Genomic DNA, 19696 nt, shown 5'->3' on the forward strand with positions numbered 1-19696 from the left:
GCAGAATTCTGCATGCAGAGTCTCAATTGGATGTTTGTCCCATTTTGTGAATTCTTGGTTGGTGAGCGGACCCCAGACCTCACAACCATAAAGGGCAATGGGTCCTATAACTGATTCAAGTATTTAATGGCTTCTATAACTGATTAATGTATTTTTAGCAAGATCCTAATTGGTATGTCGAATTTGATGTTCCTTTTGATGGCATAGAAACCCTTCAGATCGTTCACAGCTTATTTCATTTATTTTTTTAACCTTTATTTAACTAGGCAAATCAGTTAAGAACAAATGTTTATTTACAGTGGAAATATACAATGGCCAAACCCAGACAACGCTGGGCCAATTGTGCACTGCCCCAATCACAGCCGGTCGTGGTTGTGATACAGCCTGGATTCGAACCAGGGACTGTAGAGACGCCTCTAGCACTGAGATGCAGTGCCTTAGACCATTGTGCCACTCGGGAGTTACCTGTGGTGCGGATGTTTAGGCCAAGCTGTGTATTGTTTTTTGTGGGCAACGGTGTCAAGATTGAATTTATATTTGTGGTCCTGGCAACCTCCTTGGTTGGGACAGAAGCACCAGATCATCAGCAAACAGTAGACATTTGACTTCAGATTCTAGTAGGGTGAGGCCAGGTGCTGCAGACTGTTCTAGTGCCCTCGCCAATTTTGTTGATATATACAGTTGAAGTCGGAAGTTTACATACACTTAGGTTGGAGTCATTAAAACTAGTTTTTCAACCACTCAAACTATAGTTTTGACAAGTCGGTTAGGACATCTACTTTGTGCATGAGACAAGTCATTTTTCCAACAATTGTTTACAGACAGATTATTTCACTTATAATTCACTGTATCACAATTCCAGTGGGTCAGAAGTTTACATACAGTAAGTTGACTGTGCCTTTAAACAGCTTGGAAAATTCCAGAAAATGATGTCATGGCTTTAGAAGCTTCTGATAGGCTAATTGACATCATTTGAGTCAATTGGAGGTGTACCTGTGGATGTATTTCAAGGCCTACCTTCAAACTCCGTGCCTCTTTGCTTGACATCATGGGAAAATCAAAAGAAATCAGCCAAGACCTCAGAAAAACAATTGTAGACCTCCACAAGTCTGGTTCATCCTTGGGAGCAATTTCCAAACGCCTGAAGGGACCACGTTCATCTGTACAAACAATAGTACGCAGGTATAAACACCATGGGACCACGCAGCCGTCATACTGCTCAGGAAGGAGACGCGTTCTGTCTCCTAGAGATGAACGTACTTTGGTGCGAAAAGTGCAAATCAATCCCAGAACAACAGCAAAGGACCTTGTGAAGATGCTGGAGGAAACAGGTACAAAAGTATCTATATCCACAGTAAAACGAGTCCTATATCGACATAACCTGAAAGACCGCTCAGCAAGGAAGAAGCCACTGTTCCAAAACCGCCGTTAAAAAGCCAGACTACGTTTTGCAACTGCATATGGGGACAAATATCATACTTTTTGGAGAAATGTCCTCTGGTCTGATGAAACAAAAATACAACTGTTTGGCCATAATGACCATCGTTATGTTTGGAGGAAAAAGGGGAGGCTGGCAAGCCGAAGAACACCATCCCAACCGTGAAGCACGGGGGTGGCAGTATCATGTTGTGAAGGTGCTTTGCTGCAGGAGGGACTGGTGCACTTCACAAAATAGATGGCATAATGAGGAGGGGAAAATTATGTGAATATATTTAAGCAACATCTCAAGACATCAGTTAGGAAGTTAAAGCTTGGTCGCAAATGGGTCTTCCAAATGGACAATGACCCCAAGCATACTTCCAAAGTTGTGGCAAAATGGCTTAAGGACAACAAAGTCAAGATGTTGGAGTGGCCATCACAAAGCCCTGAACTCAATCCTATAGAAAATTTGTGGGCAGAACTGAAAAATCGTGTGTGAGCAAGGAGGCCTACAAACCTGACTCAGTTACACCAGCTCTGTCAGGAGGAATGGGCCAAAATTCACCCAACTTATTGTGGGAAGCTTGTGGAAGGCTACCCGAAACGTTAAACAATTTAAAGGCAATACTCCTTGAGTGTATGTAAACTTCTGACCCACTGGGAATGTGATGAAAGAAATAAAAGCTGAAATAAATAATTCTCTCTACTATTATTCTGACATTTCACATTCTTAAAATAAAGTGGTGATCCTAACTGACCGAAGACAGGGTAATGATAATGCAGAGGATCTTCCCAAGTTTGCTGTTGACGCCATGCTAGTTATTGGGTTCAAATCTGTCTCCACTTGTAACGGCCGTCGTTAGAATTAGACCAAGGTGCAGCAGAGGATGTGTTCATCTTCAGGAATTTATTACAGAAAGAACATGTTAGACAAAAAAACCGACAGCCAAACAGTCCTGTCAGGTGCAAACACTAAACAGAAACAATTACCCACAAAACCCAAAGGAAAAACATGCTCCTTATGTGTGACTCCCAATCAGCAACAACGAGCTTCAGCTGTGCCTGATTGGGAGCCACACACGGCCCAAAACAAAGAAATACAAAAACATAGAAAAAGGAACATAGAACGCCCACCCAATGTAACACCCTGGCCTAACCAAAATAAAGAACATAAACCCCTCTCTATGGCCGGGGCGTTACAGCAGTTTTGTGAATTGGGGTGATCAGTCCTTGGTTCCAAATATTGGGGAAGATGCCAGAGCTGGATGATGTTAAAGAGTTTAGCTAATTGGAATTTGTGGTCTCTCTATATTTTATCATTTCATTTAGGATACCATCAACACCACAGGCCCTTTTGAGTTGGAGGGTTTATATTTTGTCCTGTAGTTCATTCAATATATTTGGAGAATATTCAGAGGTTAAAACTTACCGTGGGATTTAAAGGAAATATATGGGAATTAACGGAAATATATACAAATGTAATATTAATACCATTTAAATGTCGATGTTTTTTTTGCATTGGATATATTTACCAATTTGTTTATTTATTTTACCATTCATATGGAGACAGAAACATAAACCTTTTACCGTGGCATTTGTAGACATAATTGCAAATGATTAAATCCTTCCAATAGAAGTAAAAAAAAAAAAAAAATTTAGTTACTAATTGAACTTTAATTAAATGATTTGACTCTTCACATGGGATGATTTGACTGAACAACAAAAGGGAATATTGAATGATCCCCAATGATCCATCGCATCTCCCAAAAACATTTCAACATACATCTGTAAAATGATAGTCTAGAAACTAAAGCTTTCGTTGTCTTCCTCTCAGGCTTCCATGACTGCTCCCTGGACCTCCTCAATGTCCACCTCTTGAATATCAGACTATGAGGCCTCATCTTTACTGTCACTTTCCAACCTTGTTGTGGATGGCTCGTTGTCAGGCTCAAAAAACCTCAAATTTGCCCGGATGGCCACCAATTTTTCAACCCTTGTATTGGTCAGCCTGTTGTGTGCTTTGGTGTGTGTGTTCCCAAACAAGGACCAGTTGCGCTCTGAGGCGGCTGATGTTGGTGGGATTTGGAGGATGATGGAGGCAACAGGGGAAAGAGCCTCAGATCCACAAAGTCCCTTCTACCAGGTGGCTGATGAGATGTTGGCACGACTGCCATATTGCATCTCCATCCCAAAGCCTTTGCTTGGAAGTGTACTTCACCAGACTGCCAAGAACCTTGCCCTCATCCAGGCCAAGGTGGCGAGACACAGTAGTGATGACACCATAGGCCTTGTTGATCTCTGCACCAGACAGGAAGCTCTTGCCAGCATAGGTCCAACATGTACGCTGCAGCGTGTATGGGCTTCAGTCAGAAGTCTTCACGCTTTTTGATGTATTTCATAACTGCAGTTTCCTCTGCTTGGAGCAACAGTGAAGTGGGCAGGGCAGTACGGATTTCTTCTCTGACATCTGCAAGCAGAGTCTGAACATCAGACAGGATGCCATTGTCTCCCTCAATCTGTGCAATGGCTACTGCTATAGGTTTCAGGCTGCTTACCACTCTCTCCCAAAATACATCATCCAGGAGGATCCTCTTGATGGGGCTGTCCATATCGGCAGAGTGTGATATGGCCATTTCTTGGAGAGACTCCTTTCCCTCCAGGAGACTGTCAAACACGACGACACCACCCCAACAGGTGTTGCTGGGCAGCTTCAATGTGGTGCTCTTATTCTTCTCATTTTGCTTGGTGAGGTAGATTGCTGATGAGCCTTCACATACCTAACCATTTCCTTGGCTCTCTTGTAGAGTGTATCCATTGTTTTCAGTGCCATGATGTCCTTGAGGAGCAGATTCAATGCATGAGCAGCACAGCCAATGGGTGTGATGTGAGGGTAGGACTCCTCCACTTTAGACCAAGCAGCCTTCATGTTCACAGCATTGTCTGTCACCAGTGCAAATACCTTCTGTGGTCCAAGGTCATTGATGACTGCCCTCAGCTCATCTGCAATGTAGAGACCGGTGTGTCTGTTGTCCCTTGTGTCTGTGCTCTTGTAGAATACTGGTTGAGGGGTGGACATGATGTAGTTAATTATTCCTTGCCCATGAACATTCGACCACCAATCATAGATGATTGCAATACAATCTGCTTTCTCTGATTTTGCTTGATCTTCACTTGAACTCTGTTGAACTCTGCATCCAGCAAATGAGTAGATAAAGCATGTCTGGTTGGAGGGGTGAATGCTGGGCGAAGAACATTCAGAAATCTCTTCCAATACACATTGCCTGTGAGCATCAGAGGTGAACCAGTTGCAAACACAGCTCGAGCAAGACATTCATCAGCATTTCTCTGACTACGTTCCTCCATTGAGTCAAAGAAACTTCTGAATCCAGGAGAACCATGAGCTGTTGCTATTGATAAGGTGTCTGATTCATCATTTTCACCTCCAATAGAAGTAGAGGGACTTTAGTCAGAGGTTGCTTGTTGTGAGCCCTGAGGGAACTTTATGCACTTGGCCAGATGATTCTGCAGTGAAATGTCTCCACACATCAGATAGTGCCAAATATATACTGCTCAAAAAAATAAAGGGAACACTTAAACAACACATCCTAGATCTGAATGAAAGAAATAATCTTATTAAATACTTTTTTCTTTACATAGTTGAATGTGCTGACAACAAAATCACACAAAAATAATCAATGGAAATCCAATTTATCAACCCATGGAGGTCTGGATTTGGAGTCACACTCAAAATTAAAGTGGAAAACCACACTACAGGCTGATCCAACTTTGATGTAATGTCCTTAAAACAAGTCAAAATGAGGCTCAGTAGTGTGTGTGGCCTCCACGTGCCTGTATGACCTCCCTACAACGCCTTGGCATGCTCCTGATGAGGTGGCGGATGGTCTCCTGAGGGATCTCCTCCCAGACCTGAACTAAAGCATCCGCCAACTCCTGGACAGTCTGTGGTGCAACGTGGCGTTGGTGGATGGAGCGAGACATGATGTCCCAGATGTGCTCAATTGGATTCAGGTCTGGGGAACGGGCGGGCCAGTCCATAGCATCAATGCCTTCCTCTTGCAGGAACTGCTGACACACTCCAGCCACATGAGGTCTAGCATTGTCTTGCATTAGGAGGAACCCAGAGCCAACCGCACCAGCATATGGTCTCACAAGGGGTCTGAGGATCTCATCTCGGTACCTAATGGCAGTCAGGCTACCTCTGGCGAGCACATGGAGGGCTGTGCGGCCCCCCAAAGAAATGCCACCCCACACCATGACTGACCCACCGCCAAACCGGTCATGCTGGAGGATGTTGCAGGCAGCAGAACGTTCTCCACGGCGTCTCCAGACTCTGTCACGTCTGTCACGTGCTCAGTGTGAACCTGCTTTCATCTGTGAAGAGCACAGGGCGCCAGTGGCGAATTTGCCAATCTTGGTGTTCTCTGGCAAATGCCAAACGTCCTGCACGGTGTTGGGCTGTAAGCACAACCCCCACCTGTGGACGTCAGGCCCTCATACCACCCTCATGGAGTCTGTTTCTGACCGTTTGAGCAGACACATGCACATTTGTGGCCTGCTGGAGGTCATTTTGCAGGGCTCTGGCAGTGCTTCTCCTGCTCCTCCTTGCACAAAGGCGGAGGTAGCGGTCCTGCTGCTGGGTTGTTGCCCTCCTACGGCCTCCTCCATGTCTCCTGATGTACTGGCCTGTCTCCTGGTAGCGCCTCCATGCTCTGGACACTACGCTGACAGACACAGCAAACCTTTTTGCCACAGCACGCATTGATGTGCCATCCTGGATGAGCTGCACTACCTGAGCCACTTGTGTGGGTTGTAGACTCCGTCTCATGCTACCACTAGAGTGAAAGCACCGCCAGCATTCAAAAGTGACCAAAACATCAGCCAGGAAGCGTAGGAACTGAGAAGTGGTCTGTGGTCCCCACCTGCAGAACCACTCCTTTATTGGGGGTGTCTTGCTAATTGCCTATAATTTCCACCTGTTGTCTATTCCATTTGCACAACAGCATGTGAAATTTATTGTCAATCAGTGTTGCTTCCTAAGTGGACAGTTTGATTTCACAGAAGTGTGATTGACTTGGAGTTACATTGTGTTGTTTAAGTGTTCCCTTTATTTTTTTGAGCAGTGTACATTTCCATATACAGATAAATAAACTCAGCAAAAAAATAGAAAAGTCCTCTCACTGTCAACTGCGTTTATTTTCAGCAAACTTAACATGTGTAAATATTTGTATGAACATAACAAGATTCAACAACAGAGACATAAACTGAACAAGTTCCACAGACAAGATCTTGAGAATCAAATCAAATGTATTTATATAGCCCTTCTTACATCAGCTGATATCTCAAAGTGCTGTACAGAAACCCAGCCTAAAACCCCAAACAGCAAGCAATGCAGGTGTAGAAGCACGGTGGCTAGGAAATACTCCCTAGAAAGGCTAAAACCTAGGAAGAAACCTAGAGAGGAACCAGGCTATGAGGGGTGGCCAGTCCTCTTCTGGCTGTGCCGGGTGGAGATTATAACAGCACATGGCCAAGATGTTCAAATGTTCATAAATGACCAGCATTATCAAATAATAATAATCATAGTAGTTGTCGAGGGTGCAACAAGTCAGTAACACAAGAGTAAGTGTCAGTTGGCTTTTTCATAGCCGATCTTTGAGAGTATCTCTACCGCTCCTGCTGTCTCTAGAGAGTTGAAAACAGCAGGTCTGGGACAGGTAGCACGTCCGGTGAACAGGTCAGGGTTCCAGCAGGTCTGGGACAGCAGGTCTGGGACAGGTAGCATGTGAAAGAAGCACGGTGGCTAGGAAAAACTCCCTAGGAAAAACTCCCTAGAAAGGCCAAAAACCTAGGAAGAAACCTAGAGAGGAACCAGGCTATGAGGGGTGGCCAGTCCTCTTCTGGCTGTGCCGGGTGGATATTATAACACAACATGGTCAAGATGTTAAAATGTTCATAAATGACTAGCATGGTCAAATAATAATAATCATAGTAGTTGTCGAGGGTGCAACAAGCACGTCCGGTGAACAGGTCAGGGTTCCAGAGCTGCAGGCAGAACAGTTGGAACTGGAGCAGCAGCACGGCCAGGTGAACTGGGGACAGCAAGGAGTCATCAAGCCAGGTAGTCCTGAGGCATGGTCCTAGGGCTCAGGTCCTCCGAGAGAGAGAGAGAAAGAAAGAGAGAATTAGAGAACCCACCCCAGAATCAGCTGTACATGTGATGGAAGAATGCACTGTGCATACAGAGGATTGCAATTCCATTGAATTGGGGATAGTTTAACTAAAATATGCCACAAGACCTATCCCAGAAAAAAAAGGTTCACTGTTATAAACTAACTTTTTGGATGAATTTAAGCAAAAATCCCCAAATTCCAGGGCTTAACTTCCCATGAAAAATGTCCAGAATAATTTACCGGAAAGTTTCCATCCCTTTGCAACCCTAATTGCAGAATCCAGTGGGTTCTGTTAGTCTTTTAATAGTTGATTATAAGATTTGTATTTGATCATGTATATGTTTTTGCTGTTTGTTCTTTATTGTAGGCCAAAAGGTTTACCCATACATCTCTGTTTTGGATAGATAATTCTTTGTGTTGTTGTTTGTTTAGTGTTTTCCAATTTCCCCAGAAGTGGTTATATTCTATGGATTCTTCAATTACATTGAGCTGATTTCTGACGTGCTGTTCCTTCTTTTTCCGTAGTGTATTTCTGTATTGTTTTAGTGATTCACCATAGTGAAGGCGTAGGCTCAGGTTTACTGAGTCTATGTTTTTGGTTGGATAGGTTTCTCAATTTCTTTCTTAAGTTTTTGTAATCTCTCTCTGCTGGTTCTCTGTCACTGTTTAACCCTGTTCCTAAACTCTCTCTCTCGCTCGCTCGCTCACTCACTCGCTCGCTCTCTCTCTCTCTCTCTCAGAATTATAGATAGTAGTTATTCTCTGTATCTAAACTCACTCTGCTGATTGATCATTGGACTGCAGTCCTCATTACACACACCCCTTTTTCATCCATCCTTTCCTCCTCCCTCATCCCGCTGTATCGTCTCCTCCTCCCTCCACTCCTCCTCCCTCCATCCCGCTGTATCCACTCCTCCTCCCTCATCCCGCTGTATCGTCTCCTCCTCCCTCATCCCGCTGAGATAGATTTCTGTCATTCTGAGCACCGTGGGTGGACGCCATAATGGGTTATGGTAAATTGATCAAATGGCCAGTAAATAAAACATTTAAAAATCCCATTCACGTAGTTCGGTGTCACATTTTCATGACAGACAGACTGTCATAGTCCGTGTAAGTAGGTGGCAGGGAAGTCAGGTGCAGGAGAAAACAGAGTGGTTTAAAAATTGAATATTTATTTCCAAAACCAACGTAGAAAAAGAATCCGGGTAAAACAATAACCCGTCGCACACCGATACAGAAACAACACGTACATAACAAACAAACAATCACCCACAGAGAAATGAAGGGAATCAGAGGGTTAAATACACAACATATAATTACTGGGATATGAAACAGGTGTGTAAAGAGACCAGACAAAACCAATGGAAAATGAAAAACTGATCAATGGTGGCTAGAAGGCCGGTGACGTCGACCGCCGAACACCACCCGAACAAGGAGGGGCATCGACTTCAGTAGAAGTCGTGACAGACAGACAGACAGACAGACAGACAGACAGACAGACAGACAGACAGACAGACAGACAGAGTTGAGGTATTCATTTAGTGGTTTGGCTTAAAACAAAAATAATGTAAAAATGATGTGCTATTATCAAGTATTCTCGCGGCTCGCTAGAGCATTGTGGACTGCGGTGGGGCAGTGGTCTGAACAGGGTGCTCCCGCTCCGAGCAACACAGGTTCAATCGCAGTCTATCTTTTACTGATCAGCCTGCATACAGCGCCTTCAGAAAGTATTCACACCCCTTGACTTTATCCACATTTTGTTGTTACAGTCTGAATAAAAAAAATGATTAAATTGACTTTTTTTTGTGTGTGTCACTGGCCTACACACAATACCCCGTAATGTCAAAGTCGATTTTAGTTTTTTTAATTGTTTGCAATTTAATTAAAAAAGGAAAGCTGAAATATATTGAGTCAATAAGTATTCAACCCCTTTGTTATGGCAAGTTCAAGAGTAAAAATGTGCTTAACGATTCACATAATAATAGTGTTTAACATGATTTCTTAATGACTACCTCATCTCAGTATCCCACACATACAATTATCTGTAAGGTCACTCAGTCGAGCAGTGAATTTCAAACACAGATTCAAAGACCAGGGAGGTTTTCCAATGCTTCACAAAGGGCACCTATTGGTAGATGGGTAAAAAAATGTAAGCAGACAGTTAATATCCCTTTGAGCATGAAGGTATTAATTACACTTTGGACGGTGTATCAATACACCCAGTCACTACAAAGATACAGGCGTCCTTCCTAACTCAGTTGCCGGAGAGAAAGGAAACCGCTCAGGGATTTCACCATGAGGACAATGGTGACTTTAAAACAGTTACAGAGTTTAATGGCTGTGATAGGAGAAAACTGAGGATGGATCAACAACATTGTAGTTACTCCACAATACTAACCTAAATGACAGAGTGAAGGGAAGGAAGCCTGTACAGAATAAAAAATATTCCAAAACATGCATCCTGTTTGGTGTACATCCTGTTTGCAACAAGGCACTGAAGTAATGGTAACACTTTACTTCACACCCAGTGTCATATCGCGTCATAACTATAACAGGTGACATAACCTGTTTATAATATGGGCTTAACAAGTCATAACCATGTAATATGTCCTAACAGCTGACATAACCTGTTATATTGTCCTAACAGCTGACTGCATATTATAACCTGTTATAATATGGTCATAACACGTCATAACCATGTCATATGTCCTAATACCTGTCAAGTAAAGTGTTACTGAAACAATACTGCATAAAAATTGTCGCAAAGTAATTTACTTTTTGTCCTGAATACAATAGACAGCTGCAAAAAATATAGATAAACTGTAGTCAGTACAGTTTATCAAGAGAGTTTATCATGAGGTATTCTAACTCGGGTGAGCAAAACCTCGAGACTTCCTTAATATGAGATCACGCACCAGCTGTTGTTAACAAAGAGACACACCTCTTCCCTGTTAGTCTTATCCGAGGCTGCCGACCGGTCCTGACGATGCCCAGAAAAGCCAGCTAGATGCATATTATTCATGTCCTTGTTCATCCACGACTCTGAGAAACAGTATATTACATTTGTTCAGGTCTCGTTGATAGGATAGTCTCTAATGGAGCTCATCCAGTTTATTCTCCAGTGATTGATAGGATAGTCTCCAATGGAGCTCATCCAGTTTATTCTCCAGTGATTGTATGTTCGCCAATAGAACGGAGGGTAGAGGTAGTTTATTTACTCATGGACGTAGTCTGGCCAAAGTAGTCTGGTAGTCTGGCCAATGTAGTCTGGTAGTCTGTGGAGAGGATGGGGGGATGGGGAGTAGAGGAGAGGGGGGATGGGGAGAAGGGGGGATGGGGAGTAGAGGAGAGGAGAGGGGGGATGGGGAGAAGGGGGGATGGGGAGTAGAGGAGAGGAGAGGAGAGGGGGGATGGAGAAGGGAGGGGGGTGTGGAGGTGTTCAGTCCCAGACAGTGGGCTATTCCCCTTCCCTGCATGTGTGTGTGTGTGTGTGTGTGTGTGTGTGAGCGAGAGTGTGAATTGATTGTTAATGGCTGCTATTTGTCAGGCCTTTAGCCTGCTGGGATCCCCAGGAACGGTTCCACACACTGTGGAATCTTGGATGAGTGATCAACAATGTATTACAGAACTCCTAACAGCACAGTATGATTTTCCTCTCCTCTCTCTGTCTCTTTGTCCCTCTCTGTCCGTCTCTCTGTCCGCCCGTCTCTCTCTGTCCCTCTCTCTCTCTCAGGTCTACATTCCCTGCCGGACAGCGCTGGTTCTGGCCAATGAGGAGCTAGATTACTGTTACTAAGGAAGAGGGGTTGAGGGCTCCTGGTAGTTGGATGCCCCATAATAACCTGATGACATCAGAGGGGAGAGGATGCAGAGGGGAATCTATTTAACCCTGATCTGTATCACACACACACACACACACACACACACACACACACTCCAACACACACACACACACATATATACACACACACATACATACACACACACATACACACACACACACACACATATACACACACAGGCCTTTTCGCCAGTTACTGCAGTTTAATAGACCTCGTCTTACACATAGAGAAAAAGGGGACATAGTCAAGGCCTTTTCAGTCATTTCTGATATTAGTTTTACGCGTACACAAGGTGACTTCAGTCTTATAAGTAGAAGAAAGGGACACGGAGTCAGATTTATGTATGTTAGTTAATAATAAAGTGCCTTTTTTATTATTGTGTTTGAACGCTGTATGTGTGAGTAGAAACGCTAGAGAGGGATCTGCCTCAATGGGACCCTAATCCCTACTAATAGGGATTCTGGTCAAATGTAGTGCGCTATGTAGGGAGTTATTTGTGCCTTTTTTTATTTTTTTTATTGTCTGTTAGTTTACTGTGTGTTGGAGGGAGGAAACAGAAACGCAGCTTACAAAACAGATGATGTGAAAACAGTGTTTAGGGTAATAATCTGTTTACTGTATTGTGAATGCCGTTGTCTAAAAAAGTTTATTACGGTAGACTGGGAATTTAAATAAAATATAAACTTGTACTGTGATAGATGAAGCAATAAAATGAATAAGGATATTCTGTCTCTTTCTGATTCTTTACTGGTGATAATATCAGAACAGGAAGTACACTATTCATTTAAACTGATCTCAGAACAGGTGAAGGGTAACTGTGAAATAGACTATTCATTTAAACTGATCTCAGAACAGGTGAAGGGCACCTGTGAAATAGACTTCATTTAAACTGATATCAGAACAGGAAGTAACCTATTCATTTAAACTGATATCAGAACAGGTGAAGGGCACCTGTGAAATACACTTCATTTAAACTAGGGATAATATCAGAACTGAGTAGTACACATACGGTGTATTCTAACACATCTGGCTTAGTGAAAAGCCTGAGTGGTATCCTACGGAGCAAGCTAGATCTACTCAGGGTTTTCTAAAGCTAACCAGCTTCAGTTAGCTTCACATTCCAGGTTAAGGCTTCATCCCTACTACGGCTGGGGAAATATTGCTCCTCTTCATTCTGCCGCTCATTCTAGCAGGTTTATAACTGCTCGTCACACGTGGCTAGTATAACTCAGAACTCTTCATTGAGACTATCGATGAAATAATTGAATTAAGTCATACAAAAGAGTCCGTGTGTGAAGTTTCAAATGCATTCTGTCATTACTAAATGTTGAAGCCGGAAGTTTACATACACCTTAGCCAAATACAATTCCTGACATTTAATCCAAGTAAAAATTCCCTGTTTTAGGTCAGTTAGGATCACCACTTTATTTTAAGAATGTGAACTGTCAGAATAATAGTAGAGAGAATTATTTATTTCAGCTTTTATTTCTTTCATCACATTCCCAGTGGGTCAGAAGTTTACGTACACTCAAGGAGTATTTGGTAGCATTGCCTTTAAATTGTTTAACGTTTCGGGTAGCCTTCCACAAGCTTCCCACAATAAGTTGGGTGAATTTTGGCCCATTCCTCCTGACAGAGCTGGTGTAACTGAGTCAGGTTTGTAGGCCTCCTTGCTCGCTCACACTTTTTCAGTTCTGCCCACAACTTTTCTATGGGATTGAGATCAGGCTTTGTGATGGCCACTCCAATACCTTGACTTTGTTGTCCTTAAGCCATTTTGCCACAACTTTGGAAGTATGCTTGGGGTCATTGTCCATTTGGAAGACCCATTTGCGACCAAGCTTTAACTTCCTGACTGATGTCTTGAGATGTTGCTTCAATATATCCAAATAATTTTCCTTCAGGCTTTTGGAAATTGCTCTCAAGAATGAACCAGACTTGTGGAGGTCTACAATTTTGGGCTGATTTCTTTTGATTTTCCCATGATGTCAAACAAAGAAGCACTGAGTTTGAAGGTAGGCCTTGAAATACATCCACAGGTACACCTCCAATTGACTCAAATGATGTCAATTAGCCCATCAGAAGCTTCTAAAGCCATGACATAATTTTCTGGAATATTCCAACCTGTTTAAAGGCACAGTCAACTTCGTGTATGTAAACTTCTGACCCACTGGAATTGTGGGTTAAATAATTAAATAATCTGTCTGTTAACAATTGTTGGAAAAATTACTTGTGTCATACACAAAGTAGATGTCCTAACAGACTTTCCAAAACTATAGTTTGTTAACAAGAAATGTGTGGAGTGGTTGAAAAACAAGTTTTAATGACTCCAACCTAAGTGTATGTAAACTCCCGACTTCAAATGTATATATTTCTTTAATTTACAAAAAAACATTTTATTAATAAAATATTTAATCAATCTTCCTCAAATGAAGGGGATGATGAAGCAATCTTTGCAAGAGGGAGGGAATCTCATTTCATTGGTCCTCAACTCACGGCTTTGTCATTTCATTTAGGGTAAGGACAGAGTAAGCCGTAAGTTAGCCTGCCCCAAAGGCGGTTAGTTCTGAAGGATTCCATAGAAATTTACCTAAAAAGGTGAGCCACTTTCGTATGACCGGTTTTTCCGAGTTGAACTCAGAGTTGACCCAAGTTACCTCACTAACTCAAACCTGCTTCGAAGGTTGTCAGGGATCTGGGATGATGGTGTTGATAATGTGCGCCAGGTATTACAGACTGGGTCAGGGAGAGGTTTAAACGCTCAGTGAAGACACTTGCCAGCTAGTCAACGCTCTCTGAGCACACATCCTGGTAATCCGTCTGGCCTGTGGTCTTGTGAATTTTAACCTGTTTAAAGGCATAACTCACATCGGCTACAGAAAGCAAGATAACAGTCGTCTGGAACAGCTGGTGCGCTCATGCATGGTTCAGTGTTGCTTGCCTCGAAGCGAGCATAGAAGGAATTTAGCTTGTCTGTTAGAATCTCGTCACTGGGCAGCTCACATCCAGGTTTCCCTTTGTAGTCCGTGATAGTTTGCAAGCCCTGCCACATTCGACAAGCATCAGAGGTGGTGTAGAAGGATTCGACGCCAAGATAACAGTCGTCTGGAACAGCTGGTGCGCTCATGCATGGTTCAGTGTTGCCTGTATTGACGTTTTGACTGTTTGATGGCTCGTCAGAGGTCATAGGGGGATTTCTTATAAGCGTCCGGATTAGTGTCCCTACTCCTTGAAAGCGGCAGCTCTAGCCTGTAGCTCAGTGCGGATGTTGCCTGTAATCCATGGCTTCTGGTTGGGATACATACAGTGCCTTCGGAAAGTATTCTGACCCCTTGACTTTTTTCCACAATTTTTTTTTTTTTAAACAACCTTAGCAATCTACAGTACACACAATGCCCCATAATAACAAAGCGAAAACAGGTTTTTAGATTATTTTTTTTTTTAAAACATACCTTATTTACATAAGTATTCAGACTCTGCTATGAGACTCAAATTGAGCTCAGGTGCACCCTGTTTCCATTGATCATCCTTGACATGTTTCTACAACTTGATTGGAGTCCACCTGTGGTAAATTCAATTGATTGGACATGATTTGGAAAGGCACACACCTGTCCATGTAAGGTCCCACAGTTGACAGTGCATGTCAGAGCTTGTTTCGAGGCACAGATCTGGGGAAGGGTACCAAAACATGTCTGAATCATTGAAGGTCCCCAAGAACACATTGGCCTCCATCATTCTTAAATGGAAGAAGTTTGGAACCAGCAAGACTCTTCCTAGAGCTGGCTGCCTGGTCAAAGTGAGTAATCGGGTGAGAAGGGCCTTGGTCAGGGAGGTGACCAAGAACCCAATGGTCACTCTGACAGAGCTCCAGAGTTCCTCTGTGGAGATAGGAGAACCTTCCAGAAGGTCAACCATCTTTATAACAATCTACCTATCAGACCTTTATGGTAGAGTGGCCAAACGGAAGACACTCCCCAGTAAAAGGCACATGACAGCCCGCTTGGAGTTTGCCAAAAGTCAACTAAAGACGACTCTCAGACCATGACAAGATTCTCTGGTCTGATGAAACCAAGATTGAACTCTTTGGCCTGAATGCCAAGCGTCACGTCTGGAGGAAACCTGGCACCATCCCTACGGTGAAGCAAGGTGGTGGCAGCATCATGCTGTGGGGATGTTTTTCAGGGACTGGGAGGCTAGTCACGAACGAGGCAAAGATGAACGAAGGGTTTAGCAAAGTACAGAGAAATCCTTGATGAAAACCTGCTCCAGACCGCTCAGACTGGGGCGAAGGTTCACCTTCAAACAGGATAACGACTCTAAGCACACAGCCAAGACAACGCAGGAGTGGCTTTGCGACAAGTCTCTGAATGTCCTTGAGTGGCCCAGCCAGAGCTCAGACTTGAACCCGATCGAACATCTCTGGAGAGATCTGTAAATAGCTGTGCAGCGACGCTCCCCATCCAACCTGACAGAGCTTGAGAGGATCTGCAGAGAAGAATGGGAGAAACTCCCCAAATACAGGTGTGCCAAGCTTGTAGCGTCATACCCAAGAAGACTCGAGACTGTAATCGCTGCCAAAGTTGCTTCAACAAAGTACTGAGTAAAGGGTCTGAATTTTTTTAAAGAAATTAGCAAAAATGTATAAAAACCTGTTTTTGCTTTGTCATTATGGGGTACTGTGTGTAGATTGATGAGGGGGAAAAAACGATTTCATCCATTTTAGAATAAGGCTGTAACCTAACAAAATGTGGAAAAATTCAAGGGGTCTGAATACTTTCCGAAGACACTGTGTACGGTCACTGGGGATGACGTTGTCTTCAACAAGTCCAATATTTACAGGTTTTGAGGAAGAGGGATTGAGGTTTTTAAATGGTGCAGTATTTAGCAACTATAATAAGAGTCTGGTAGCAACAGCTGTGGTGTATGTGTGTGCGGTACGTGACCTCATTCTCCGATATCGACTGCCTGACAGTAAGGTCGTGACCAGCTTGTGGCTGGTGTGTGGGTCCTTCCTCGGGCACTGTTTTAAGTAGATGACCTGGATAGGTGGGAGTACGGTCCCAGTGATTTATTGGGCTGTCTTCATCACCCGATGGTTTACAAACACTTCATAAGGCCTATATTTTACAGTAGTATAAATCCTTCATAAGGCCTATATTTTACAGTAGTATAAACCCTTCATAAGGCCTATATTTTACAGTAGTATAAACCCTTCATAAGGCCTATATTTTACAGTAGTATAAACCCTTCATAAGGCCTATAGTTTACAGTAGTATAAACCCTTCATAAGGCCTATATTTTACAGTAGTATAAACCCTTCATAAGGCCTATATTTTACAGTAGTATAAACCCTTCATAAGGCCTATATTTTACAGTAGTATAAACCCTTCATAAGGCCTATAGTTTACAGTAGTATAAACCCTTCATAAGGCCTATATTTTACAGTAGTTAAAACCCTTCGTAAGGCCTATAGTTTACAGTAGTATAAACCCTTCGTAAGGCCTATAGTTTACAGTAGTATAAACCCTTCGTAAGGCCTATAGTTTACAGTAGTATTAACCCTTCGTAAGGCCTATAGTTTACAGTAGTATAAACCCTTCGTAAAGCCTATAGTTTACAGTAGTATTAACCCTTCGTAAGGCCTATAGTTTACAGTAGTATAAACCCTTCGTAAGGCCTATAGTTTACAGTAGTATTAACCCTTCGTAAGGCCTATAGTTTACAGTAGTTTAAACCTGGCCGCGCTTTATATTACGTGTGGCTTCTAAAAGGCTTCACAAAGCCTTCATAAACTCTACAGAAATATGTTACAAATCATCTATAACCATATGTCATGCTTTATAAAGGTTCGTAAGTGGCATAACTGTGTGACATAAACCTGTGCTTTATAAAAGGTTGCATAAGCACTGCTTAATAAAGGCCTTATAAATCATATTACACTGAGGTTTTATTAAGCATTTATAATCCTGTCATGTATCTCGATAGAGCATAGCAACACCAGGATAGTGGGTTCCATTCCCGGGACCACCCAGATATAAAAATGCATTCACGCATGACTGTAAGTCAATTTGGATAAAAGTGTCTGCAAAATTGTATATATTATATTACTGTAAAACATTTCTAGGATGGCCCAACCTCTTGCCCACTTGGCTGCATAGCAAATATTGGACCTGACCTTAACTTTCCCCACAATGCTGTTCTGCAGGATGACACACATTCTAAAGTGCAGTCATGCACAGCAAAAAAACGTTGGTAGGGTCTTTTAAAAACCGTGTACATTTTTTTGCAATTTTATTTTATTTTTATTATCAGATTTCCCCAAGTTGTTTAGTAGATAAAACAACTAAATTCAATTTTCTGTGTTCACAACAATGCTTAAACCACGTCAGGGAAAGACTTTTGAGGTCTGGGTAAAATCTAAGAATGTTTTATTTTAGTGTAGTTGCCCTTTAATTCAGTGTGCATGCCCTGCACTGTTGTTTGGTTAGCGAGTTTACTAGTAAGCTAACCTTTATTTATTGTAAATTAAATTACTCTGCAGCAGTTAAGTTTCCAGTTAGATTTCATACTGTAGTTACTTAAGTAGTTATTTTCAAATAATTTTGGTAATTTCACAGCAATTTCTTCCAAGACGAAATGTAGCTAGCTAGCAGGCTCAGCTAAATAAAAATCCCCTGAGAGACAGCCATGTCTCATAGTCACGTCATGAGATTTGTAAATGAAAGAGGAATGTAAGAATTGAATGGAGTTTTCCATCTCTCCACGTAGAGTTTCTGGCGCACTTGACTCTGTTGTGAAAAGTGTTATGAAATGTAATGGCATGTACAATTGTAAATTGTATATAACTGCCTTAATGTTGCTGGACCCCAGGAAGAGCCTGCTTTGTCAGGACACACCCCTGGAGTCTATATAGGACACACCCCTAGAGTCTATATAGGACACACCCCTAGAGTCTATATAGGACACACCCCTAGAGTCTATATAGGACACACCCCTAGAGTCTATATAGGACACACCCCTAGAGTCTATATAAGACACACCCCTAGAGTCTATATAGGACACACCCCTAGAGTCTAAAAAGGACACACCCCTAGAGTCTAAAAAGGACACACCCCTAGAGTCTATATAGGACACACCCCTAGAGTCTATATAGGACACACCCCTAGAGTCTATATAGGACACACCCCTAGAGTCTATATAGGACACACCCCTAGAGTCTAAAAAGGACACACCCCTAGAGCCTATATAAGACACACCCCTTGTCTATATAGGACACACCCCTTGTCTATATAGGACACACCCCTTGTCTATATAGGACACACCCGTTGTCTATATAGGACACACCCCTAGAGTCTACATAGGACACCCCCTAGAGTCTATATAGGACACACCCCTAGAGTCTACATAGGACACACCCCTGGAGTCTACATAGGACACCCCTGGAGTCTACATAGGACACACCCCTGGAGTCTATATAGGACACACCCCTGGAGTCTACATAGGACACACCCCTGGAGTCTATATAGGACACACCCCTAGAGTCTATATAGGACACACCCCTAGAGTATATATAGGACACACCCCTTGTCTATATAGGACACACCCCTTGAGTCTATAACCAGGTAGTCCAGTTAACCAGGTAGTCCAGTTAACCAGATAGTCCAGTTGAGAACAAGTTCTCATTTACAACTGCGACCTGGCCAAGATAAAGCAAAGCAGTGCGACACAAACAACAACACAGAGTTACAAATGGAATAAACAAACATACAGTCAATAACACAATAGAAAAAGTCTATATATATAGTGCGTGCAAATGTGGTAGGATAAGGCAATGGTGGTGAAATCATTACAATTTAGCACTGGAGTGATATGTGTGCAAGTAGAGATACTGGGGTGCAAAGGAGCCTACCTTACATTCGATCAAATGTGTTTGTCAGCTACTTCGTCAGGCAATGTGATGTTTCCCTTTCCAGACGACTGTGTTTCTACAGCAGCACACCATCAAGCGTTTATTTTAACCTTTACAAATTCTTATTTTCAATGACAGACTAGGAACAGAACGACAGATTTGTACCTTGTCAGCTCAGGGATTTGAACTTGCAACCTTTCGGTTACTAGCCTAACGCTCTAACCACTAGGCTACCCTGCCACCCCAGCAAAGCATAGGCTTTAGTGGTCGTTCCTAAACCCTGCGGGGTCCGGGTACATTCTCACAGTTTTCTGAGTAACAAAAAAGGAAAAAAC

At 42.7% G+C, this 19696-nt stretch overlaps 1 protein-coding gene across 1 annotated transcript in view; it reads left to right on the forward strand.

Annotated features, from left to right (window-relative positions):
* The window catches only part of gbe1a (glucan (1,4-alpha-), branching enzyme 1a), a 154348-nt gene extending 142172 nt beyond the window's left edge, over nt 1-12176 (forward strand). Inside the window, exon 16 of the mRNA XM_014129886.2 lies at nt 11344-12176. Coding sequence (XP_013985361.2) covers nt 11344-11406 — 63 coding nt within the window. The 3' untranslated portion in view covers nt 11407-12176. The remainder of the gene's footprint in view (nt 1-11343) is intronic.
* The last annotated feature ends 7520 nt before the right edge of the window (nt 12177-19696 follow it).

The sequence above is a fragment of the Salmo salar genome, chromosome ssa11 (genome assembly GCF_905237065.1).
Source record: "Salmo salar chromosome ssa11, Ssal_v3.1, whole genome shotgun sequence".
Taxonomy (NCBI): domain Eukaryota; kingdom Metazoa; phylum Chordata; class Actinopteri; order Salmoniformes; family Salmonidae; genus Salmo; species Salmo salar.